Source organism: Rhamphochromis sp. 'chilingali', assembly GCF_963969265.1.
Source record: "Rhamphochromis sp. 'chilingali' genome assembly, chromosome: 9".
Taxonomy (NCBI): Eukaryota; Metazoa; Chordata; class Actinopteri; order Cichliformes; family Cichlidae; genus Rhamphochromis; species Rhamphochromis sp. 'chilingali'.
Genome location: NC_137936.1, coordinates 13,621,661 through 13,648,904, shown reverse-complemented (window position 1 = coordinate 13,648,904; position 27,244 = coordinate 13,621,661). Strand labels below are relative to the sequence as shown.

Sequence of the window (27,244 nt, the reverse complement as noted above, 5' to 3'; positions counted from 1 at the left end):
AGTTTGACAAATGCAAAAACAAATCTCAGAACTCACAAAGGAGGTAAATACTTTTTCATGGCACTCTAATAAGCTAGAAGTGATAACTAAACAGCTGGGAATGCTAATAGAAAAAAAACAGCTGGATATACTGCATCCAGTTTATGATTCTTAGCATATTCCCTTTAAGTAAAGGCTAGCTCATCAATAAACTCTATTAAAGCTCACACCCACTACACTAGAGAGCAAATGTAATTACAGAAAGCATGTCTTTTTGCACTTAAAAGAAAACATTGTGGATCTATGAAAGAAAATATGCTCCTGAAACTTCATTCAGTCACCTTTTTCTTCTAGCTTAGTATAGTGTGATGTGTACTGTAGTGAAAATTCAGTGATCGGTTAGATTTCTTGCAGCATCTTAAAGGAAATCATTCCTTTAAGCGTGCCCATGCACTCCATGCTTCAAGACATACACTCTTACTAAAGTCAAAACTATAATAATTTTAAATGCTGAGACTGCAGAAAGGGTGAGACAGTCGCAGCACTCAGCTGTAAAACAGTCTGGCACAACACTAACAAAGGAAATGAGCAAACCACATAGCAAATAACAGACTTTTATTCAACACTAAGCCCAACTGCTCATATCTGAGTGCCAATCCCAGTCACTTGCAAATAAACAGATTTATGAGAAATAGTACACACAAATTGCTACATTTGTCTAGACAGGACATTATTCTAGCTTTACTTATACTGGCAAGATTAAGCTGGAGTTTTATGAATATGTATATTGGTATATGTCAAATCTTGACAGTCTCCAAATTTGCACTTAAGAGTGAATTAGGTGACTCAGCAAATAAACTACATTTCTAACAGAAAAAGACAAATTTTGCCTCCTACAAAGAAAAGCCAAATGTGAAAATAGCTGAAATTCAATATTTATATGGAATAACTCATTCCCTGCAAAAATATTTAAATATTACATAAAATTCTCTTTATGTGGCCATTTAATCATCCATCTTCTTCTGTTTATCTGTAGGGACAACATACAAACTCCACACAGAAAGTCTCCAGTCAGCTAGTGGATTCAAACCCAGGCTTTTCTTGCTGTAATGTGACAGTGCTAACCACTATGCCCCTTCACCAAAAAGCACTGTATTGCTGTTGTCACTATACTGCTCTCAAGTACTACATCCATCCAGTTTCTTCCGCTTATCCAATTCAAGTCCACAGACGGGCTGGAACCTACCCCAGCTGTCATAGGATGTGAGGCAGAGTACAGTCTGGCTGGAGAGGTCACCAGTCTGTCACAGCGCTAACCGGGAGAGACAGACAATCATTCACGTTCATATGTACAGGCAATTTAGAGCCACCCCCCATTCTTTTACTATAACTATTGTCGATCAGTAATTGCAACATGGATTATCTTTAAAATCTAAAACTTCATGTCCATGCCAAAAACCGAAATAACACAAGCTTAAATGCAGTCTTGAATGGAAAATTTAAAGTAAATACCGTCTCTTTCAGGAGATTTTTAGTGATAACAAGCGCTCTGAGTTAACACATTGATTTTCTTTTTACACGACAAATTGCGTAATCAGGAGGAAAAGCAAAGCTATTATGTATCTTAGCCTCCAGTAATTACACAGATGTACTTTAATATAAACACACTGCATCAGCTGGTTTTTTATTTGTTCGTTTGTTTTGGACACAGACTGTATTGACAATCACTCATTATTGTGGCAGTTACAACACAATACCAAAATATAATCATTAGAACAACAGACAGAAGTTCTGGCATGAATAATAGTTTTGATTAGCGCCAACACACAGCCATCATCTGTCAGTATTCACTGTGATGTAAACATCAAAACATTTCCTTATTCATCACATTGCTACCAGGTAGAGGGAGTGTAGAAAAACTGCACTGCACAGCTCAGATATTGCACAGTCTCTGAGCACAAGTCTCCACAAAGACATTGAAAACCATCCAACACATCCCACACAGCATAAATCAGCCCATTGTTAAGAACATGGGCTGCATTCATAGGTGGCAGAAAACTCGGAAATAAGTTGAATGTGCGCATTTTGAAAATGCACTGGCATATAAATATTCTTATAGCTCACCTAGTCCACCAGGTCAGGAGGTACTGTACCTTTCACCTCCTTAGTGAGGTGGAACAAAACTAGTGTCTTCCTTCAGACTAAATATTTCTTATCGTTTCACAGAAAACACTACACATTTAAAACGATAAACTGTATAGTTTAATTTGTTGATTGTGCAGTAGGCTGGTGATAGAGAAGTAAAATGTTATCCAGATGTTCACTAGAGTCGGTAATGTCAGTAGCATGTGGCGTTCTCAACTGCACTGCCAATGATTTAGCTACATTACTAAATGCCATCTTTGGTTATGCTGCAGAGATTCGTATATGTGGGGAGCTGTCGCTGTGTCAGCTGCTTCTTGTTTGGGAATCCTTCATCTATTGTGGGAATATTTTCATCTCAAATGCAGCACGAATAAAAACTTTTATCCATTAATTTATCCGATAAATGTTATTTTAAATTTGAAATGAATGGGCAATCTTTCAGAAAACTTTTAGTAAATAATCCCCAAAACTCGTTCTGATTTGATAAATTAAGAGTTTCTGTGGGGCTAAAGAGTCGTCTCTCTCTTGTTGCAGCAGTCTCAGAGGTTCATTACAGAAATAACTGTTCAGGTCTCTGTAATGAACTGCTCAATGGACAGGCTTTTATCTGTTAACAAAGAATCATTGCTTGCATTATTTATTGATAAATATAACGAGTTTATTAAATAATTAATGATGCATAATCCCTATTTTGTCTCTCTATGTTTAAATGCTTTTTCCTTGTTTTTCACTATCCTATAAATTTTGCTTCAACTTGATTTTCCTCACCTTTACCTCTGTGTATTTCTGTCGTTTGATCTCCTCCCTTGTATTTGCAGTCAGATTTTCCCATTTTTGTTGCAGTCTGAAACTGTACAATTGACCTGTGGGATGGCAGAACTTATGGTTTGGACTGTCGTTTCCCAAATTTGGCACATACAGGTAAAGGCTTCAAGTTAATGCTTTCAGACCGAAGGTTTCAGTTAAAATATTAATAGATTTTTTTTTTAAATTAAAGATATTTTAAGATTTTCCCTACAAGAGTTGATTCTAAGCGACCGGTCTTTAAATATACGATCGGACTGTAGCAGAATTCAATTATTATGATGTGAATATTACTTATAATAAATAAATACTGATGAAATATTTAAGGTGAAACGTAACGCTTTCGTACCCGTATTACAGGAGAAATCCAGCGCGTCCCACGAAGATGACGTCCTCATCGGGTGACGTGTCAGTTTGTTTACAGCGGTGAGCAGTCGGCTGCAGCTGCTCAGACATGGCTGTTGATATCACGTTACTTTTCAAAGCCAGCGTTAAGACGGTCAAAACCAGGAACAAAGCCATAGGGATTGGCTTCGACTCGACCAAAGATGAAATTTTCAAGAGAAGTAGACCGAAGAGTGGCTTCTCACCGAGGGCGAAAGAAGTGGTGAGTGTTCATCCAGGCTAGCGTTAGCTAACTTTGCTAGCACAGTGGCCAAAGTGCTTTACGTTTAATGGCAGCTTCTAAACTTACTACTACTTTGTAGGAGCAACAGCAGCCAGTGAAATACAGTGCATATACGATGCTTACCACTTCTGTTTCCTTTGGTGTGTTGGCGCTGTTCGTGGTTAGCCGGTGTTCTGTCAACATTTGCAGACTATAACTTTGCTAAATGCAGCATGAACTTAAACTGGATTAGATTTTTTAAAATTTATATTGAATATATGCAAATTATGTTCCAAATTTGTCATAGAATAGATAATATTATGATACGTTGAGATTTGAAATATAAAGGTTGTGATTTTGACTAATACAATAAGTGGCCAGTTAATCGTTTGTTGAAGGCTTTGAGGATCTGTACTGAGAGTAGGGAGCAGGTGAAATAGAGCCTGGAGATGTGCAGGTATGCTTTGAGAGAAGATGAAAGTCAGTAGAAGCAAGACAGAATACATTTGTGTGAATGAGAGGGAGACAGGTGTAACAGTGAAGCTGCAAGGAGCAGAGGTACTGAAGTTTGAGTAGTTTAGATATCTGGGGTCAACCATCCAAAGCAACGGATAATGCATAAGAGGTGTGAAAAAGAGTTTGCAGACAGGGTGAAGAAGGTTGAGGCAATGTCAGGGGTGATTTGTGAGAGAAGGATAGCACCAAGAGGGAAAGGGAAGGTTTGCAAGACTAGACCTTTTATGATGTATGGCTTGGAGGTGGTGGCACTGACAAAAACGACCGGAGGCTGAACTGAAGATGTTAAGATCTTCACTGGGAGTCACCAGGATGGACGAAATTAGAAACAAACGCATCAGAGGGGCAGCTCGGGTTGAGCAGTGTGGAGGCAAAGTTAAATAGGTAAGGATGAGATGGCTTGGGTATATGCACAGTCGGAAGAGAAAATACACTAGGCAAAGGATGCTGAACGTGGAGGTGCCAGGCAGGAGGAAGAGAGGAACACCTAAGAGGAGACTCATGGATGTAGTGAAGGAGCACATGCAGAGGGTTTTTGTGATAAAGGAGGGTGCTAGGGATAGGGTGAAATAGAGGCAAATTATCTGCTATGGTATTTTGTAAAGGCAGCTGAAAGAAGAAGAAGAAGAAGAATATCCCATCGATGTTAATGAAATGCTTTTATGCCCTTATATACTTTGGTAATCTACAACTTTTACAGATACAATATTCACTCATTAAAGTTATCTGGGGATGTCCAGGCTTGCTACATGTGTGCTCAACTGTGTTTTACAATTCCTGGTTATTATTATAATAACTGTATTTGTTGGAGTATGCCGTTATTATAAGTGCATATTATAAGTGCATACGCCACTTCATATAAAACATTCTTGGCACAGATTGATAGGTGTGGGCATCATAGGGAGAGAAATAAGTCAGAAATGTTGTTTCATAGCTGCTGGTGTGCAGTCTCCCAGTCTATAGTCTCATATCTGACCAAATTCTCATGAAAACAATCACTCAAGGACAAAAGTGTCACATAAAATATATATATGTATTTTCCCCAACATGAGGCCTGCAACTGATATTCAGAAAAATTTTTACACGCTTGGATCAGCAGTTGATATGGTTATTTTTTCAGAAACCATATAAATATGAACAGCTACACAACTGAAGAAGTATGTTTTCATTTCTTCCTTTCTTAGTTTTCTGGTAATAGCCAGTTAAAATGACCTTGGTCTCACTGAAAAATGCTAGCTTTTTAATACACTGTCAGTAATGGAATTTAGACTTCATCTCCTCTAATACTGTAATAATATAAATTTATTTGTAGAATTTCACATAAGACTAAATATATTGGGGAAAACAGTTTTGGATCTCATTTTATGAGACATTGTGTTGATTCAGGAAATGTCATGAAAAACATCTTAAATTATCTTTTTCCGCTGAAATACAGACCCATCCTCTATGGTTGACGGTACAAGATCTAGCAGTGTACATGTTGCTTGTACGTCTACTGCTACACTTTGGCCTGACATGAATATCTCAAAAACAAACCTCTTCAAAGGTACCTTGAAGAACCACTTTACGTATCCCAAGGGGAGTCAGGGCTTTAAGTTGTACCTAGAGCTGGGCGATATGAGATTTTTTCATATCACGATATGTTTTTTTCATTTCAGGCGATAACGATATCTATCACGATATAAGCCAAATAACTATATTTGTAAGATTTAAATGTGCCATTGCTCACAAGTAAAATGTGAAATAATCAGCAGCTTGTTTTTATTTAAATATTTATTTCCCATAATAAGTTCAACAGGGTAGATGTACTTAAGGAACATGAGACTTTTTCAGATAAATAAAGGCAAATATTGCAAACTACACAAAAGGCAGCCGCTAAAGCGTTTAAGTTTCAAAATAGAACAAACGAAACAGACCAAATTGTCAATTCCACTTAGAAACAAAATATTAATTCTAAAAATAAATCTTAGTTTGTTTTACAGAAGAACAGACAAAACTGACTAACTTTTGTCAATATCAAATAAACTGAGAACTAAAAGGAAATTCTCAATCTCTCCTTGTTGTATAGCTGAGCTTTTCAAACAGTTTTAACAGTTACTTTAGTCTGACAAAAGCCGAATGACGAATTAGCGCTTCCAGTCAGAGACTGTCCACGTCCACGCGTACACGGGTATTTTTGAAAACGGAGATTTTCCGTTTTCGTTTTAAAAAATAATCCCGTCCACACATAAAGGCAGAAATGAAGGAAAACGCTGCTATGAACATGCCAAAGCAGCAGGTGGCGCTAGATTCCTAACCGTGCAGAAATGTTGGCCAATCAGAAGTCTAGAAGCCTCGGTGGGTAAAAGTAAACAAAGCTGCGGCATAGAAGCAGAACCGAGTCGTATGTGTGGAGGGACAGTAACTGTGTGTATATGTAAGCATTTAAACACTGCAGAGAGTACAATTAACAGTAACAGTATTGTAGAAATTCATTTCACCGAAACAATAACGTGGCGCAGTGTGACGCATGCACCAGTTTATTGTATTTCCAGACTTGCTTTTGGCACAATTTACAGTGCACGCTACTTTGTTTTTTGTCAGACTTGAAATAGCCGAAATACCTTCACACTACGGAGCTTCTATGGCTCTTCCGTTCGACAAACTCTCCGGCGTTGGAACCATCATCTGTTTTCTCTTCGGTCACGCTCGGTTGATTTTTCTAGTCGGCACACTCATTTCCTCCATTAACCGCTGGCTGCTTCCCAAACAAACACACGTGCGGCTTGGCACTTGTGCTGTACGTAACAAGTCACGCGACGTGACGCTGCGGCTGTGATTGGTTCGGCTCTGCGCTACTTAGTTTGGATTGGCTGTTCTTTTCTTTTTCTTTTTTTTTTAAGAGGACAAGAGCGGCGAGGTCTATCGCGATAGCTTAATTTCTCTATCGAGTAAAAGTTATATCGCGATACATATCGTTATCGTTCTATCGCCCAGCTCTAGTTGTACCCGATGTCTTCAGCCATCAGCCCGAGGCAAACATGAGCCCATTTGCTGCAGCTCTGCACAACCAGGTTTTTGTTATGTTCTGTTACATTGATATTAGAAATGGTGGTTTAATAAAGGCACTGCTGCTTATTCAAGAGAAACCCAAACCTATCCTGTGGTGGCTGCACCCTGCTCTCCTCCCCCCCTACTGCTGTCTCCTTCGCATTGCAGATATCATCTCCGACCATCTCAGTGAAGCCGTTTTTGCCGAAATTGAAAATGTGAGCTTGGAATGTCCTGACTGCTTACAGTTATGTCGCGGTTTTCACCCACGTCTCCCCGGCTCAGCTATCCTTTTCTGTCTCTATTCGGCATCACATAGGCAGTCATTTTTATGCAGGTCGCCTCTTCCCATGTATGATTCCATAAACATGCTGCAATAACATTTTCTTTCGGCTCTCAAACAATTTCTGGGGAAAGCTGATCCTCCCAAGAGCCAGTGATTAAAGGTGGAAGATCAAAACAGAGAAAATATTAAATTAGGTCCCCAGTAACAATGTTGACGGCCGGCACCTAATGCACAACAGATGTGGGTGCCCTTCAAGACATGCATAACTCTCCCGCTAACTCTCCCTCCTAAATTCCCATTGAAGCTTCGCAAAAATAGAAAGAAAACATCAAAGTTGACAAATACACAGTGGACCTCTGAGACTTTTTTCTTTTTCCACTCAAAAGTCAACACAATGAGAAAGGAAATGTAGCTACTTTCAAGTCGATTCAAGAAGGGTTTGATTGACTAATAAGAGGGCCAGTGTTTGCAGGGTGGGGTTTGGTAAGGGGAATCTTTTACCTCATAGGGGTTGGTTTTGGGCGCTGTGATCTCCGTTTCACCGCTCACCTCGTCGCTCTCCGCAGCATGCTACCCTTCTCGAGTTTAAATGGGGAAGGTCACTCTAAAATTGTCAAATTGGGTGTAGAAAATAGCGCTTGGCTCCCCACTCTGCGTTCAGTATTGGTATTCCAAAATTGGCTCCTTCTCACACTGTTTTCTTTGAAACACTGAAAAGTGGGCCAGCTCTTAAAATGATGTTGTGTTGTTAGAGGGGCTCTTCGCTGTGAAAACTTTACAGTGAAATGGTATGCTCTAGTATTTTCGTAACATTTAGTCTGAATTTTTCGACGATGGTTAAGTTTCCAACTCCAGTGTGTTTTCTTTTTTTTTAAACAATTGAAATTTCATTTTATGTTTGAGATGTTATAAACTAAATCAAGCTAAACCATTGTGAAAGTGAAGTTAAAATTATCACCTTGTACCACACCGGGACGTTAAAGAGGATCAGTGAACTTGCAAAGGTCAGAGTCGCAGATCAAAGTTGAAATAATCGTTAGAGATGTGTTTAAGAGCCTGTGGGTGTTTTGCTTCAGATGAAACTGGAATGAATTTGCACATTTCTTCTTGTGCTTAACGGATCACATACAGATGGTGTACAGCCACAGCAGCAGATGTTACATGACATTTATGAGTTGTTTAGGGAATGTGGTGCACAAGTATGCCCCCCCCCCCCCACATTCTTTGTAGAAGTAAAAGTAATTGGCAGTCAAAGAAAGGTAAAACATTTATCATAGGGATGTTAAAAAGCCCAAAAGCCAGATCAGTGAAAAATAAAAGAATTGATATTGTACATAATATGTACTAAAGCAATGGTAGCGCCTTATTTAGCCACATTTTGCAAGTTTGCAGTCAGTAATTTTATATTATGCTTCTGCTCATCACGTTACCAAAGTACAACACAAAAAGTAAAACGCGGTCTCATATAGCTGCCTAAGCCAAGTCTATGCTGAGCGATTTGCAGGGATCACGCTCAGATGAACAGTGCTGCTAAATGGTCTCTTTTACCAGTTGGCCTAATCTCTGCACTGTTTTCCCATGAAAGCCAGGCAAATTGAATTTTGAGGCATCTGCTGTCAGCCCTGAGCAGGATCGTGATCTTTGTTTTACTGCACGCAACAAAAGGTTTGGAAGGACTCATGAAAATGAAACTAACGAGCAAAAAGTGGTTAAAAGCAGTTTTACAGATGCATGACAAGCTCTAAGTCATGAGGCAGTCATTGCTTTTCTGTAGACACGATTGTTAGAGATGAACAAGCAGCAGCTGTGGATACTTTAAATACTGTCTTACGGCATTATCATTAGGCAAATGTTGCGATTTCCCAATACTAATGACAGCAGACTGCATTCACCACTCTTAACACTAAAATCCGAGCCATGAAACTCCAACAGATGTGTACTTATCTGTTTAAGCAAATGACAACTATAAAGAATACAATTGGGCCTTTTGTTACAGGATAAAATGTGGAAATAAGTCATGGGGTATTCATTATTTGTTGTCATTTCACATTGATACTGAATGCACAAAATAAAACTAAAGCAGATGATACTGTTTCAGTTTTGTTTTTAAAGCAAAGGTCAAAAGACGAGTTTGTTTACTGTCTTAGAGGTAAAGACTCAAGTAGGTTTGAGTTTTCCAGTACTGTGAGAATCTGACTCGAATCAAACGTCTAGATTTTCCATGCACTCCGCAAATTACTTTGCTTTATTAAATCACTGAAGTGTTTTCTGTCTTTATAGATTATGTCTTTTTCTTGCTTGTGTTTTTGAAACAGTTTAACTCAAGTGGTTTTGTTTTTGGTTCTTTTTTGGAAGTGAATTATATCAATTCAGTGATGTATAATACACTGAAGGAAAGTTGCAGTGTCACTTACTCTGAAATTGCATTTCTGGTACTTTTTAGGTGTTTTCAGTGCTACTGTATGCAGGGGAAAAAACGTATTTATTATAATGACCATGACAACTGATACCAGGTTGGCAGGAGATGCTCATTAAGTACATCTAAGTTATAGAGCTAGTGATTTTGCTGATTTATTACCTTTTGTTGTCAGGATTTCAGCATGTGTATCCTGCTGTCCTAAGCAGGGGTGAGCTTTCTTTTATTTACTTGTTTCACCAAGGGATGCCAATGTGGACAGTACGTTTCTTACTCTTCTATGACCCACTGTGTGCAGTACTGTTTGCATTATATTGTATATGAATATTGAACATTAATAAAGTGTAATATAAGATTTCCTCCTGGGCTGAAACAAACACGTGGACTTGCAAACCATAATTCCAGTTCGCTGTGATAATATTTTGGCAGTTCTGAAAAACAGACACAGGTTTGCGTCAGTCCAACCAAGGCAACTTGACCGGACTTAAGTAAACAAAAGAGAGATGGTCTTACAATTCAAAAACATGCTGAAATAATCACAAAACGTGATTAAGTATGCTCTCTAAGGAATATCAGTAAATACAAATACTTACACAACAATATTTTGAATCTAATGGTAGATACTGTATGTATCTATTATATTATGTGGTGTCCTTTTTTAAAAACAGTTCTGTTTATCTCACATGCTTAACGTCACCTTCTCTTCAGCTGCCAGCTTTGCCTTTTGTTTATTAATTAATTTTTTGTCCCGTGTTGTCCATTTGTGTTTTAGTGAAACGTTACAGCCCCGCCCTTCACATCTGTTTCATATGAAATTGATTATTAAGATATGATGGCTTTGAATGCATGCTTGAAATCGGTTTAGGCAGGCTGTAAACCTTCCTCAATAGTTTTGCCACTGACTCAGTCCGTCTCACTAAGCTCCAGCAGCAGGACCGTTACAAGTTGTGATTGAACAGAGATGATTGCTGAATGCTTTCCATCTGTCTTGAAGGGGAGAAATGTGACACAGTTGTAAAATACAATAGCGGTAATGTGGTCATTTCAGCTTTGTACTCTTTACCGCAGACTATACATTGGCTGATATTCCTCAGTATTTGAAAATCTCTAATATATGATTCAGACTCTCCGTCACTTTTCAAATCCATCCTTGATCTGACCTGTGTGACAGTTGATGAAGAAGCACCGAGACTGCATGCAAACGCTGCTTTCCACATCTTTGTATCGAAGTGAATTGGCCGGTTAAACTCGTGACAGATTAATACAACTTTAGCACATATTAAAAGGGTCGAGGACCCAGTTGGTAAATATTCTTAAAAGCTTTCTTTGATTACTCCTTGTTTGTTTATAGAGCTGGCTAAAGCTTCTTAACTATGAATAGACATGAGAAGACAAAACTCAGCCCATTAGAGAGTCAGACATAAACATGATAATAGAGTCAACATGTGGCTCAGCGTTCTCCTCTGAAGCATCCTCTCTGCATCAGGGCCACATTCCTAAACACAACATAACGTGGCGTCAGTATGGATAGCCCACAGTCAGGACACACAGGGACTTGAACCAAAGCAGGGCAGTCATCATCAAATTCTGTCAGTTACCTGGATTAAACAAAACAAAGAGCTATCCAGGCTCTTTAGAAAATCTGCTAGCTAAGCCTTTTCTCTTTTCTTCCTCATAATAATCCCCCCTGATGGTTTGTTTGGGCTCAGTCAGAGCTGGAGGGAACCAAGGGGAAGGAGAAAGTGAGGAGGTAAAGTGGGGGTCTTTGATGATGACGAGATTAGATATAGCCCGGCAGACTGTCTCCTCTTGCCTTCCCTGCGAGCTCTGCCTCACACACACCTGCGGCAGCTACACGTTACACTCACACACACGTTCACGCGTACCTATGCATACACATATGTGGTGAGCCGCATGCTTTAGGCCACCCCCTTCCTCATTGTTCAGGAATTACTTGCTCTTTAAGGTCTTACGTTACAAGAGCAATTGATCCCTCTGACCCCCTGCAAACCCTTGAGGTTGTGCTGGGAATCCAAGCTCCAATGTATACACACAGGAGGCAGCTCAACCCCCAGAGCAGCAGTCTTTGACACTCCCCAGCACCCCCACAACACACAACAGACACACACACACACACACACACACACACACACACACACACACACACACACACACACACACACACACACAGACCTTCCACTGTGTTCCAGTGCTTTGGGCTTAGCACTGCCTGCTGGTGAAAAAGGTGTAGTACCACGAGTAGAGGTTTGTAGTCAGATAAACTTTGTACAAAGCTGAAACCGAGTGTTAATTGCAAGCAGGAAACAGTTTATAGTAAAGACAAGCCAAATCGTTCTTGGTGTGGAGGAGTTTATATTTTCTAATTTCAAGTCTAGATTACATAAATATCTCTGTGTTTCATTTAGGAACTTAGACATAACATTTCACTTTATTTGTTCCTCACAAAATCATACCAAAAGACTCTAAACCACAACGAACGAGTTGAAATGTTACAGCAACAACACAAAGCAACTTTTAATTAAAAAAACAAAAACCAAACAGTCCAATTTTTGCTGTAAGATGTTGTTTCCAAGCTTGTTTGCAGTTCAAAGCTATAAAAAACTTATAAAGGTTGTTACAATGATAACCAGTCTTATTCACTGACATGCTAGATTTTAATTATATGAAGGATTCTTTGCATGTGTTTGATTAACTTCAAAGAGCAGTCCGTGACTCTACGTACTACTTCATGTCATTAATATAATTCATCTAAATGGTTGCAATAAGACTGTGTTGCAAAGATGGCTGTGTCCAATTAATACCCTCCAAACAGCAAGCTGGAAGGATTGCTCATGAACCTCTACAGTGTGGGAATGTTTCAGAAACACGGTCAACAGTGTGGTGCATTGCAAATGGCTTATTATGCCAGTGCAGCTATTAACAAGACATCATCCTGTCCTCACTTAAGCATTATATACTACAACTGTCAAGGTACTGAGTGTATTCTGTTTGTAGTAGTTGCCTAAAAAGGGATTTTTACCTTTTTCCTCTCCATGCATCGTCTTAACATTGTCGTGGGCCATTTTATATTGTATTTTTTGTATTTGTTTTAACAGTGGTCATATTAACTGCGTTAGCTCCAGAGATGAGGTGAATTCAGAATGTGTTAAGGATTTTAAGTCAAGTGAAAGCACTGATTTGTCAGTTAAGGGAAGCGCCGACTGTTACATATGCAGATTAATATAACAGTGTCACAGGAGTCCTTTTGAAGTTGTGCTTCAATATTATTCTGATCAGGCATCTGAAAAAAGGTGTGTTATTATTGTGATAACTGACAAACACCTGTATTTTAATCATAGGTCTTTTGTTTGGTAGTCAAGATACTGTCAAATTTACCGAACAAGAGTGGTTGTAATAATATTAAAAACATTTTTAGATGTCATATTTAGACATTATAATCATGTCAAATGAAGAATATATTAAAATAATATACATTTATGATGTAACATTAAAGTTTGATTACAGATATAATACTGAATGAGTTGCATCATAAAATGTCACATGACACGATGATGCTCACCCAAACATTATTGCCGTCTGCTCCCATGCGATATTTTCTAGACTTTAAGTGTGTACAGTCATAATTATGGTTGGTCAGTGATTGATTGAGAATGCTGCAACAGTAAAACTAGAGATTTACTAGAGCCAATTTCAAACAGGCATGTTTTGAATAGGCTCTAAACTAGTAACTAATGCTGATCTGAATGACTTTAAACTATAAGTACGGTTCTGTTCTCCCTGAACCCTCCAAGCTCAACTGCACTGAACATCAATTAACTCCTGACCTCACAAATAATTGTATTATTAGCGGGGGTCAGCCTGCCTTGTCCTTGCCTGCGTTAGCATGCCCCCCACAGCAGTGTCGTACGTCACCCTCTAAACCAGAGAAGGACTTCTGGGTTTCTAACAAATTGCTCGGCTCTGTTTATCACAACACCTTCTTTATGCCCTGACAAACGAGTCATTTTTCAAACGTCAGCTCAAATAAAACACCGCTTTAAGTCACTGTGACGCTAGGAATGAATGTTTAGAGACATTATTAGACGACTGGTGCCAGGTTACTCTTTACAGCCAAAGCAATTTGATAATTGAGGCTGTTAGCGTGAAAAAGTGAAGGCTGAAGACAGCGTCGTTATGCTATCAAAATAATCCCCCACGCTCTGTGCTCGCTGTCACAGTCAAACTCATTGTGTCATTTTTCAGTCCTGCGCCTGTCTCAGTTCTGTCTTCTTGTGGATCCAACAGAGCCTGCTGTGTGTGCTTTCACACCCTCTTGTAGCCTGCCAGCAGAAGTCTGTGGACAGGGAAGCAATTTGGTCTTTTTTAATATTTGACTGAATTACACGAGCAAATATTGGATTGAACCAAGTTTCCTCTGGTTTCCCTTTGCACACACACACACTCCTGGACTTTCTCTCTGTGATAAATAGCAACAGATCATAAATTTAAAGCTTATTGGAAATGGCTCTGTCAGTGCTCTGTATGCTCTGTAAGCCCTTGGTTTTATTTATGAGAGCTGTTTGACGGGCAAATTGCTGGTTTGATTTTTGTATGTCCTGGAGTTGATGAATTGTCATAAGTAAATATTGAGAATTCACAGAGATAGAAGGACACTGGTTTCCTGTCACTTCCAATAAATGTAAAATTATGCATTTACTCTGGCTCTGTTGGAATGTAGCTGGGAGAAAATAGTTTCCTCATACATGTCTGGAAAAAAAAACAATGTTGACCAAAATTAACATATTTGAAGGTGCAACTGCGTATTTAAAGACTTGTTGACATGACGGTGATGGGGTCGAGTAATGCTACTTCTCACTTTATCTTGGCAGATCACGAACATCACCAAGCTCAAAGACTTTCTGCTACAGCACAGAAAAGATTATGTGAGCGCCGGAAGGTAAGCTTCTCCAAACAGTCACAGTAATCCACCACAATCAGCAACGGCAAAACCCTTCAAGGCTGCAGGGAAAGCTGATGAGGGCACAAACGCTTTAATTCTGACAAAATTCAGAGAAGGTCAGGAGTCAGGGTTATTTTCAGCGTGCGTGAGTGTCTGTGCGCGAGCTACAGGGGCTGCCTTCTGGCACAAGGTCAGCAGCGAGTCGGGTGGTCTGTAGAGGCAGACTCCAGTCTAATTGTCTGGAATAATTGAGCTGCAACCAAGTGTAGAGCAAATCACACCCAGGGACTAATCCAGGCCTTCCTCTCTCCAAGGCCCCTCTGCGTTGTGTGTGTGTGTGTGTGCGTGTGTGTGTGCGTGTGTGTGTGCGCGTGCGTGAGTAGCCACTGTTGGGAACGAGTTGTTGATGAAACCTCAAAAGAAAACATTAACTAAGCATTAGACATGTCAGTGGGTTGAGTGTGGTAGTATTTAGTGATGGGACTGTCCACTGATATGTTTGCAGGTCTTGTATACATTCAGCTTTTCCCATAGCTGTTACTATCTTCCAGATTTCCTGTTAACCTCTTAGTCCTCAGAGTAATTGTGACCTATAGTTGATAACTGATTTATTTACACTGATGTTATAACATGATGTAATGGTAATGAAACTAAAGTCCTTCAATGGATGGCTTGTTCAGCTTCAAATCTTGTAATTATTATCAATTATTTGTTGTCAAGTGACATCTCTATTTCCTGGACAGCCACCCACAAACTAATAATACAAAGGGAAAAGACTCAAATGTGGATTGTCATATTTACTTTTTAAAGTTTAAAACACCTAGCTAAAGCAAAATACAGACTTTAGCTTGCTTACTGCCTTGCTTCCTTAGGTTTCCCCCCGCAAAGTATGCATTGCATGATGGGATGCTTAACATGATGCTCACTTAGGACAAATTTGGAGTACACTGTTTAAAGCTGCGCGTGGAAATGAGGGAAGGAGTATTTGGACAAGTGCTTTCTCAACTTGAAACTATTCACATTACGGCATGTCTGTCGGTGTAAAACTAAATATGATGTTTGTAAAAGTCTTCAAGCTCACTCTCATTGCTCTGGTGTGTGTTTTACAGTCTCATTTCATCAGACCTTTCCCGCATGACAGACAATGACCGTGACCAGATCGACCAGGATGCTCAGATCTTTATGAGAACCTGCTCTGAAGCCATCAAGCAGCTACGCAATGAAGGTGTGTCTTTTATTTCTGTGCAGCAAATCAACTTAAATGGAAATTTAAACATAACATATCTGGAAATGCTGATATGGTCTTGTTCATACTGCATGCTTTCCAAGTCAGGAAGTCTTGACTGTAAATATATTATTGTTGTCATCTCAGCTGAAAAACAGGTGATATCAGCTCAGATAAAGGAGCACAGGGGAGCGGTGCTAGACCTCATTGAAACATACCTAAAAGGTGAGTTTGTAGCTAATTACTGAACTTCTAGTGAGTCCTCTGTTACCTGTTTTAATACTTCATAATTCTTTCATAATGCATCTGACACAATTTGATCATACCTTGCATCTTTGGTTTTAAGGTGTATGCAAGCTGTACTCTGAGCAGAGAGCAATTAGAGTCAAGAGAATGGTGGACAAGAAGAGGCTGTGAGTATTTGCATTCCTCACTGACCTGTTGTCACTCATCATTTTTAAACTGCTTGTGATTCATGTAATATTGTGTTCTGTGGTCACAGATCAAGACTGGTACCAGAGCATCACGGTCCAGTGGAGAAAAAAGTGGAAGTGGAGCCCACAGAGGAGGACACCGTTAAGGAGGGAAGTTCTGGTAAGTCAACATGCAAAGCCTGTCACGACAAGCCCTACTGCATTTTATTAGAACTTACCTGACTCCAAATTATGCTTTCTTCTTCTACTTTTTTGTGATCTCATATATTTCAGCTTTTTTTAAAACCTATATAATATATATAATGTCATGGTGTCTTATCACAGTGTCATTGCACATGATGATGATGATGATGATGATTCTTTGTGATCTCAGTTAAGATTGAAAGTTAAGTATGAGTATTATTCATATCATCATCCATAGCCAACATTGGCAGACAGGAAGCAATAAGTAGCACTATTTGGATCAGTTAACTGTATTAAATGTTATAATTAGGGATGGGTATCGTTTAGGTTTTATCCGATACCGGTGTCAAACCAGTACTTTCGAAACAGTGCCGGTGCTTAAACGGTGCTCAAACCGGTGCTTAAAGAATGGAGAACACACACTTTGTCCAAAAACCTCTCATGTTCAGCTGTTTTTTTGTAGAAAGATAACAATGTTAGCCTTTTCTGCAGCTATAGGGCATATATGGTATCACTCTTGGCTGGAAGCAGTGCTTAAACAATGGAAAAAACACAAACTTTAAACCTCTCATGTTTAGCTGTTTTCCACTTTTTCTTTGGTCATTTTAGCCTTTTTGGCCAGGGTGAAGGGAGTATCTGCCATCAAACAAGAAGACAACTGCATGTAACTACGACGGTGTTTGCTAGTTCACCTTACATGCATTAATGTAATAACGTGGTTAGCCTACTCAACGTAAATTACACACGAACAACATTAAGCTACTCACGCAGAGAAGAACGGCTGCTGCTGCATCATCATCCGTCATCATTTCTGCTACACTGGCAGGGCTAGGGGCCAGGACTCTCCTCTTCGGGTTTTTGGGAGATGTTGCTAACTCTGTGCATTTCTCGGCTTTTAAAAAAATCGCTATGCGTCGCCAGGTTGGTCGTCAGATTCCAGGTGTTACCTCCTTTGCACAGTATCACCTTAAAGCACTTGTTGCAGGCTGCTGAGTTTGCATCTTTTGCTGTGAAGTACAGCCAGACTTTTGACGGCTTCGCCTTGGGCATTTTTAATCTGTAGCTCGAAAAGAACGTACGTACCTGGGCCCGCCTACTATCCTTGCAAAGGTAAAATGATTGGCTAGAATCCAAAGTGTATGACATCTCAGGGAAAGAAAAAAAAAAGCACCGAAATGTGCGCTGCTTTTCGGTCTGGTTACTACTGTTTATGTCAGAACCGGTGCCATAATGGCATCGGATACCGGTACCTATCCCTAGTTATAATTACAGTAGTCAAAAAGGACATTTATTATTATAATCTTGTCAACTTGATTTGTATTTGAAAGTGAAAACTGCTTTAAGAGACTGCTTCCTGAAGGCAGTTGAACCAATTTCAAAGCTCATCTGGACTCACAACACACTCACTCTAAAAAATAAGTTACTGAATGCTGGAATAGCTTACCAAAGGCAATAAAGGAGTATGGACTAAATAATAAACTAACTGAAGATATTCCATTTAAAAAACTCCATCATAATAACTGCTCAAGGTTATATTTTCAGAGAGGTTTCTTATTGTAACACGTCTAAAGTTGTCTTTAAAAGTCTTTTGTCTTTCGCCCTTTAGAGAAGACTGCATCATCAGAGGTCCAGGACAACCCTGTAAACCTGTGGGAGGAGAGCCGAGTGGAAGATGAGCTCTCCCCAGAGGAAATTCAGATGGTGTGACACCTTAGAAAATATTTATGTATACAGAATAATGAATGAATAGATCTGCATGTTTCAAACGTTAATGTTGTACTTTGACAGCGTGTCGGTGCACAGGGACAACTCGTTGTTGATTTTTGCCAGAGGTTTGAAGGGTTAAAGATTTAGAGCAGCAAATGTCAGACTAATTTGGATTGTTATTTGTCATCACAAAAGCAGCTTACAGGGATTTCCTGATAAGGCAAATAAAAGTGGAAATATATTTACACTAAATTAGCATTTGACATCTGCATTATACATATTTATTCAGTACTGTGTTTATGTCTAGTTTGAGCAGGAAAACCAGAGGTTGATCAGTGAGATGAACAGCCTGGTGGATGAAGTGAGGTGAGTCTCCATCTGTGTATGTTCCCTTCTGTTTTTGATAAGTCTGTTTTAAACAGCATGGCTGAAATGTTAGATGTTGATCAAGACAGGATTAAAATTACCCAAAGATTTGAGTGTTTGCAGATTAGTCCTCTGGTGGCTAATAAAACTAAATGAAATGGATCTGAAACACTTGTGATAAAAAAATCACTAAACACTAAATGTTCCCCTAACATCATCTGGAAGGGCTTATATATGCTAGCCACATTATTTTCATTGGATGCTTCATGCCAGTGTTTGTACCCACCAGGCAAATCGAAGGGAAGGTGGTAGAGATCTCACGACTTCAAGAAATCTTTGCTGAGAAAGTCCTGCAACAAGTGAGCTGGGTTCCTTCGGTTTCACACAGGCACTCTGTTAAGTGCACGGTGCATTGTTGTACACAGACTTATTGTCCATCTTATTCTCCATGACAGGAAGCAGAAATAGACAACATTCATCAGCTCGTCGTTGGTGCTACAGAGAACGTCAAAGAAGGCAATGAGGATATACGAGAGGTACCTTTTACTGCACTGGGGGAAAAACACACCTCTGCATCACATATATTGGCTGTACATTCTCCGGTCACTTTATTAGATACACCTGGGTGTTAGACCCCCTTTTACCTTCAGAACTGCTTTAATTTCAACAGATTCAACAAGGTGCTAAAAAAAACCTCTAAGATTTTGTTTCATGTTCACATGATAGCGTCACACACATGCGGCACATTTATCAGCTCCACATCCATGATGTGATGCTCCTGTTTCACATCCTAAAAGTGCTCTGTTGGTGACTGTGGAGGTCACCAGATCCTGTTTTCATATTTGAGAAACCAGTTTGAGAGGATTTGGAAGCAGCCATCAGAACATAGGTACTCTGTGGACTGTGATGCTCTTTTGCATACCTTGGTTGTAACAAGTGGTCATTTGTGTTGTTATTGCCTTCTTTTTGGCTCACAGCAGTCTGGCCATTCTCTTTGGACCTCTGGCATGAACAAGGCATTTTGGCCTAGAGAACTGCCATTCACTGGACAGTGATATCAACAACCGTGCCACGTTCAAAGTCACTTAAATCACTTTTTTCCCCCATTCTGATGCTCAGCTTGAACTTCAGCAGGTCTTCTGCATGTCTAAATGCATTAAGCTGCGGCAATGTGATTGGCTAATTCGGTATTTATATTGACAACCAGTTGAACAGGTGTACCGGTGAGTATATATGTGACTTATATTTCCACTCAGTAAAATGTCATTGTGTTTACTTCTTTTTAAGGCTATCAAAAACAACGCTGGATTTAGGGTATGGATCCTCTTTTTCCTCGTTATGTGCTCTTTTTCTCTTCTCTTCCTGGACTGGTATGACAGTTAACACGACTGCCCAAATGGACTCTGGACAACAAGAAACTGCCTGAAGCTGATACACAATGCCAATCTCAGAAGTGATTGTACAACTAACTGAGAAGTGAAGTGATGGCAACAGCGAGACTGAACGTGAGATTATGTCCTCAAGTTTAAATGGCACTTAATTCTTCCCTGATTCTATCTAGGGTAGCTTTAATATAAAAATGCACTTGTATTTTAACATCTTGCCTTTCTCAGCCATGAGTAACAATGGTTTGACTGGATTTCGATCCCTGTGAATCTCTTCCGAAACTGTTTTATGCACTAGAGCGTATTTGCATCTTGACATCACAGTCCCATGTATTCAAAAAGATTTGTTCTTTATGTAAAATAAATTACTCTAAATGCTCAAAATGGTTTGCAGATTGGAGCCGAATAAACTGTACTGGCACATCAGATACACTCAAGTAAAAGCAAATGATTCTCAACTAATTTATAGCAAATTTATCGTGTACCTTCTCTCATTAATTCATGATGATATTTCATGATATAAAACAATTTTTATAATTCGTATCTATGTGGGTTTGCAGATAACATCAAAGGCAGCTGAAGCCGCTGCCTGCCTTGGTTTGTGTCAGCTAAGGAGAAAGTAGCTGTTGACTTCTGATGTTTCTGTTAATCTGTTTATAATGATTAACTCAGATTCCAGTGACAGCATTAAAGTGCTTTGAACATTTTTTTTCCTTTGATGTCAGCTCAAGAGCAACTGGAACTTTTAACTGTGTTTATTTTCTGTGCCGAGGGAGTTTTCAGCAGCTCTGACATGACTTGCTCTCAAAGTAATGAATAAAAATCTTCTTTTGCATAAATGGATTGCACATAGACGTCGGTGTGAAATGTGGGCACTTTATTTGAGTTTTTCATTTGACATTTTTTTTATGTAGCAAATGCACTTCAATGGCAATCATTACATTGTTTGAAAAAGGTACATAATTTGTGGCAAGTTAAGTTAAATGACAAATACAGAAAGGAAACAACAGGACAAGCAACTACTGTCAGATTGTTCCACTACATCAGCCTAACTCTAGTATCTGTGGTGGCTGCTTATAGCCATATATGGCGACATTAATCAATGCGAAGCATTGCGCAATACAGTGTCTTCACTAGCAATGCAAAAAACATTCAGTACAGTAGCTTAAAAGTTATGCTCTGTAAAGTAATCCTTAAATAAGTGTTGTGTAGCCAGAAAATCAAAGCACATTGTGTTCACAGAATCCAAATGAATGGAAACAATCATTCATGTCTGTTTGAGGGGAAAAAAAGAAAGAGAAACTTGATCAAACACTCGGTTTTTTTTAAAGCACTATATGCAGAGAGCAGTACAGCACAATTTAAAATATGTTTTCTGCTGGTACATTTCCTCCAAGTCAAGCCTTTGTTCACGATACCATAACACTAAGACATTTTCATACAGATGGCCTCAGTGGCAAATATCCTGTCACTTCATGAGAAATTTACCACTCGCCCAACCTCGAGATTTCCAACATGCTCATATCAGTACTTGATGTATTGGAATACAAAGAGATTCAAAGCAAACTGATTGTTATTAAGAGTCGTGCGTGCATAAAACAAGCGACGCAGACACGAGATGGTTCACAGTCGTTTCACAATCTGAGTACTAAAGTGAGCTCTGTTACATATGTGTATGTACAAAGACAGTGAATGTGTGTGTCAGTGTTTGTTTCTGTGGCTTTTTTTCTACACGTTTGCCACTCAAAGTGTAAATAAATAACAGTGTATGCTATTCAAACAAACCTGTAAATCCACCCAGCTGTTAGCCTCACTTGCAGAAATTCCTCCTACTGTAAGCATCAGCTGACCAAACTGCATCAACAAGGCAGCATAGCACCTCAGCCAAGAGAAGTGGATTTTTAACCATTAAAGCCACAGGACTGGGAGGTTTGCTTGAATGGCACAACCATATTATTTATTTTTCTGCAGCAGGCGAAGCCACCACCTGATCCCAGGTTGGTTAAGCCAGTTTCTGGGCAGTCTCCGTCTCCTGCTGGGTGACCTTCTCCTCAGACATGATGGTCACCCATGGTGATACTGACCGAGTGATGGTCTGCTTGGCTATGTTGTAGTGGTTAATGAGTGTGAAGAGACGTCCGCGGCCCCCACGGCCCTGAGGGGGGTAGTTGCCATACAGCCCAGCTGGCATGCAGCGACCTTGCTGCTCCAGAAAGAGAGAATTAAACATACTGGGAGTTAACTCATTCAGTGCACACAATAGGTGATGACAACAGAATATAGATTGGAGCAAAAGAGCACAGAAAACAACGCAAGCTAAATCTTATCATTTAAACAGTTATACAGTGCTGTGCAAAAGTCTGGAGGCACAATTTGTGTCTTAAATTTTGCTTTGGAAAATTGCTGCAGTGATTTATTCTAACATGTGCAAACATGCATGTATATAAGGGGGGAATGTATACAGTTGTAATTAGCTTGAAAGTCAAAATATTTGGTATGACCGCCTTTATTCTTCAAAACAGTCTCTTAGTCAAGCTTTCTTGTCATCTATTTAAGTAGTCTTCAAGAATAGTTCTCCAGACTTTTCATTTGTTCCCTGACAAGATGACCCCACAGTGTTTCAGTAATGTTGAGGCCAATCCATGACTGATATTGTTTCCCTCTGTTCCTATACCCAGGTATGCTTTTACTGCATTAGTTTGTTTGGGATCAATGTCACCCTTTTTTTTCCAGATGGTATTGATCAAAATGTGATGGAACTTTGGCAAGATGGCCAACATCACTGGAGGAATACAGCCATGAACCATGAACCTCCAACCTTATTTTACAGATGGCAGATACAGATACAGAAACTCACTGTGGTACCTCTCTCCTGGCCTCTGTACATTGAGCAATTTCAACCACAAGTTTCAAATTAGACTTTCAGACTAGTTCTTGTATAATCTGGCATACCTCTACCTTTTCACCTTCCCTGAAAATGGCTTCTTGACAGCAACACTTCTACTGAGACCATTTCTGATTAGGCTTTACTGGACAGTAGAAAGGCCACCTGAGGGGCCAGATTCATCTCTCTGGTCCTGTGTCAGGTTTTTGCTGGATTTTTTTTCCCGATTTCTTAAGGACACCATGTCACGATGTGCCAGGTGTTTGGGTAATAGCTCTATGGGAATCACCTTGTTGGTGAAAAAGTGCTGGAAGCAAAAGTATTGGAGGCAAAATCTAAAGAAATAAAGGGTGACTCAAGACTTTTTCCCAGCACTGTAGGTAGAGGGATCAAGGCTTTGTGGTGAGATAATAATCGATAACCTCAGACCCACAGCTTTTATTGTGAGAATATGTCATTTTTGCAGACCAGCAGTATGAGACGATAAAAGCCTTAGGTAAGGACTAATCTAAACTGCTCCTGGAACAGGAACACAACTGGAAACCAGTCAACAAAATTAATAATGAAATTTTTTATTAAAAGTAGCCATGTTAAGCTATTGCGAATTGCTGACCATCATGGCTGTTTCAGCAAAGCTATTTAATGTGTTTTATTGCATATTGACTGAACATTTTGTCGGTAATATGAAAAATGTACTGTTTGACCTCTCAAAAATTACATATTTTCACACAAACAGGTGGCACTGGTAATAAAATGTAGATTTATTGGGGATCTAAGGAAGTTCAGATAAGAGTTTTTTGTTTTTAAATCCATGGTAAAAATACATTTTCTATTTATGTCAGCTTAAATTGTATCAGTGAATGTAGTGTCAGCACTCATGATCAGTTAAATCCTCATTTAAATTAGACATTTAAAATAATGCAACAAAAATGCTTTACTGCATGAACGGTGAAATGTTTTTCTTACCGTGTAAACAAAGCTGTCAGGACAAGGCTGTTCATACTGGTAGACCTTGTAGACCACGAGGAACACTACGCACATCAGGAAAGCCAGAGCACAGATCACCAGCAAGGTCACCTAAAGGAGACGCACAGTGCCATCGTCAGCAGAAGACCTACGAGACAGCTCCGTTAAAGGACACCATAAATAGACTCCCTACATCTTGATGAAAGGAAGCGAGTGGGCAGACTGGAGCAACCTGTAATAGCTTCTTTGATATTAAAGGTTGAGCGAGAGTAAAAGGTTGCCATATTGAAGCAAAAGAAAAAAAAAGATGTAGACAATTATGTGGAAGGTCATAAAGTAAAACGGTGACAGTAACATCCAGTCAGGTCTACAGAATAATCTGAATAAATTAACTCGACAAGAACACAGTTTGTGCGGCCACCTGTACAGTTCAGCTCCCACCTCTCAGGGGAGTTATGTAACACCTACTGGAGCTACTGGGCAGTGGGAGTGAGCGCGTCATTATTACCCAAGATGTAACCCCCCCCCCCCCCCCCCCCCCCCCCCAAAGGTGTGCTTTATGCAGCAGGATAAATGAATATGCTAAGTTATTTGGAGGGAGGGAAAATTTCTATTTTAAAGCAATGTCAGTGAAATGGTTCTGTATCTGTGAAATTTCACAGTTGCAGCAGAGAAACAAGACTTCACATATTATGAGCAATGTGCCACACATCCAACAACTCTTTGAGGGGTTGTTGTTTTTAGTTTTTTTGGCCCACTGTGTTTGGCTCAGATTTGATAAGATTCTTAACAGTGTGCGTCGATATGAATGACAGTATTTGCTTTTTATTTGTTTGCTTGAATTGGACAGTTACACAGCAGAGCACACAGTGCAGCGTGCACAAAGCAGAGCAACAGGAGCTTATTACAGAGACTCTCTGTGATGAAAGGCCCGCCTGCAACATTTCAAAGCACCGACGTGAGGATGTAGGCTGTGTTCTCTCAGGCAGTGATGTGCCTCGGTGGCTTTATGTTTGAGAATTAAAGCCCTACAAAGAGAGCCTGGCACTGCTCAGAGATATTTTTTCATCTGTTGATTATGAATGTAGAGGGAGGATCGCTCAGTGTGGGCACAGGACATGCGGAGATGGATTTATAGGGAGAAAGGGCATCTTTTACGCATTCGTTTCTTATAAAAGCAAAACACGCGTTTCAATCATTCTATAGGTGTGCACAGAAAAATCTATCATCTAATCAAAGAAGCATTAAAAGGTGGGAGAGATGCTGCCATTTGGAGGCCATCACCATGGCAGCAGCTGAATTAATGAGAGTCTCAGGGCGGGGTTAAGTGAATCAGTGAGCATTATGTCTCTCTGTATAGCCGGCCAAGATTACAGGCAACAAGGGAGGACAGGGAGGCGAAAGAGGGCTGAATGAAGGAGCCAAAAGGTATGAGCTGTGCTGGGGAGGAAATATTATGATTGGAGGGGGGATGAAAAATGTCCTGAGCAGCAGGCAGACACATGTCTGCTCTCAGGGATGTGCATGTGTGGGAGTATACTGGGAAATGGATGATGCATGAAACACAGATTGTAGCAGCTCCGTTATTCTTACTTTGAGTCGCTCAGAAACGCCTTCAATGATGCTTATTGAGAACTCTGCGATTTTGGGAGATCGTAGCTTTCCCTTTTTGCTCTCACCATCATAATCTGCCTTTGTCTTCACCACCACCTGGCAGGAAAATAAAACACAGCCGCTTCATGAGAAGAAGAAAAAAAAACATGACTGGTAAAATCGGCATGTTTATTTTTAATGCAAGTGATACAGTTATAAGCAATATGACTGAAGTGATGTGTAATACTGGAGAGATGTGTAAGACTGGTTACCCGTCCCCGTCCCCCCCCCTAATTAGAGTGATGGCAATACCACTAAACGCGCTGGCTCCCTCACTTTGAATCACAAATATCAATGGACATTTTGGTAAATCAAAAAGCATACCTTATCCGGTGGGGGGAACTGCAGCTGACTGGCATCTAATGGTGTTATAAGAGGGATGGTGTCAAACCCGTCTTCAGAAACCACCTTCCCGTTGGTTTTCTCGCTGAAATTATTGCCCAGTTTAACCATTTTCCCTGCACGGAAAAACGCCAACCTGAGGGGGTCAAAAAGCAAAAACAAAAAAACAAGCACTCATTAAACCTAAAGGAAAAGCATTATCCATCGTCCTCTACCCCACAAGATTGCATAAATATTCCAGGAATTGTGCATTATGTTTTTGTTTCTCTCACAACAATGCAATCCAATCAGTGTAATGTGCACGATGTGGGGCGTTTTGTGGGCCACGAGAAAACCCGTTGAGCACAAAAGCGCAGGAGAGGACAAGCAAAGCTCGGGCTGATGCATCACCGTGAATGGGGAAAATATACACAGAAATACGCGTTAATGCATCCAAGCACTTACCAGCTCAAGCGATACAGGGGGTTGATCCGTGAGCCTCTCGCAGTGTAGTGGTTTTATTCCTGCAGTACTGCTTTGTGCCTTCTTGAGGTGTGACGCAGCCGATTTGCGGGGAGCTGGTGCACAATATGGCCAGCTGGGTTTGTGCGCCGCGTTACCTCCGAGCTGGATGCTGCTGCTGGTGTCTGGCTGCACTGCAAGTGATGTAACGTCCTCATTACATCCATCCATACACACACACACACACACACACACACACACACACACACACACACACACACACACACACACACACGCAGGAACCCACTCCGACCAGCGGCTGTAAACCCTCTGCTCTCCAACTACAGTAAGATTTACAGTTAGGATGAAATGTCACTTTGCCCAATCATAAGGCGATCCAAGTGAAAGAAAAGAGCGCTTGTTTATGGGCATCCACATTTAAGTTTGCTGTAGTGGTAGTATATGTACATAAGATATTTGAAAGGGAGGAACAAACTTAGATGCTACTTCATCCTTTTTATTATTCATTTATTGGTGATTAGTTGTTTGGATTTTAATATCAAAGGTTCTCAACATGAAGCTTACACACCGAAACATGTGGATCAATGAGAAAAAGACACCTTATAGATACACCCTGTGTCTATTAACAAGCAACACGCGATCCACAATTACACGAACCTTGGTCATAATATTTTTTATTAGACTTGGTTTATTCTAGATCCTTATTATGCCGCCACCCTATAAAAATCCTGGACTGAAGCTAGCATGTTTCTTTATTGTATCCAGTAGCTTGTTGCCTGGCTACCGCGTGAGTAATGGGTTTAAGGACAGGATGACAATGAGCTCATCTGTTTTTGAGATTTGAAACACACACACACACACACACACACACACACACACACACACACACACACA

At 40.0% G+C, this 27,244-nt stretch overlaps 2 protein-coding genes across 2 annotated transcripts; one reads left to right on the top strand and one right to left on the bottom strand.

The window, feature by feature from the left end:
• Positions 1-3,326: 3,326 nt before the first annotated feature.
• stx18 (syntaxin 18) lies at positions 3,327-20,830 on the top strand. The gene is made up of 11 exons (XM_080890427.1): positions 3,327-3,535; positions 14,673-14,740; positions 15,853-15,968; positions 16,116-16,193; positions 16,315-16,381; positions 16,471-16,562; positions 18,192-18,286; positions 18,600-18,658; positions 18,948-19,017; positions 19,114-19,194; positions 19,946-20,830. The coding sequence occupies exons 1-11, from the start codon at positions 3,383-3,385 to the stop codon at positions 20,039-20,041; spliced, it is 975 nt and encodes a 324-aa protein (XP_080746553.1). The 5' UTR covers positions 3,327-3,382; the 3' UTR covers positions 20,042-20,830.
• A 75-nt stretch (positions 20,831-20,905) lies between these two features.
• Positions 20,906-26,468, bottom strand: LOC308401954 (neuronal vesicle trafficking-associated protein 1-like). Its single transcript, XM_080890428.1, has 5 exons — positions 26,333-26,468; positions 25,871-26,024; positions 25,487-25,603; positions 23,894-24,004; positions 20,906-22,246 (listed from the first exon to the last, which is right to left on the bottom strand). The coding sequence occupies exons 2-5, from the start codon at positions 25,997-25,999 to the stop codon at positions 22,046-22,048; spliced, it is 558 nt and encodes a 185-aa protein (XP_080746554.1). The 5' UTR covers positions 26,000-26,024; positions 26,333-26,468; the 3' UTR covers positions 20,906-22,045.
• Positions 26,469-27,244: the final 776 nt, after the last annotated feature.

Bases quoted from the DNA above. Each gene is read 5' to 3' on its own strand.
- stx18 (XM_080890427.1), top strand. From the start codon at position 3,383: ATGGCTGTTGATATCACGTTACTTTTCAAAGCCAGCGTTAAGACGGTC. The intron at 14,741-15,852 runs GTAAGCTTCTCC...TGTGTTTTACAG, and splicing joins GATTATGTGAGCGCCGGAAG to TCTCATTTCATCAGACCTTT. The intron at 19,195-19,945 runs GTACCTTTTACT...CTTCTTTTTAAG, and splicing joins GCAATGAGGATATACGAGAG to GCTATCAAAAACAACGCTGG.
- LOC308401954 (XM_080890428.1), bottom strand. From the start codon at position 25,999: ATGGTTAAACTGGGCAATAATTTCAGCGAGAAAACCAACGGGAAGGTG. The intron at 25,604-25,870 runs GTATGCTTTTTG...TTTTCCTGCCAG, and splicing joins AGTTCCCCCCACCGGATAAG to GTGGTGGTGAAGACAAAGGC. The intron at 24,005-25,486 runs GTAAGAATAACG...CGTCTCCTTTAG, and splicing joins GCGTTTCTGAGCGACTCAAA to GTGACCTTGCTGGTGATCTG.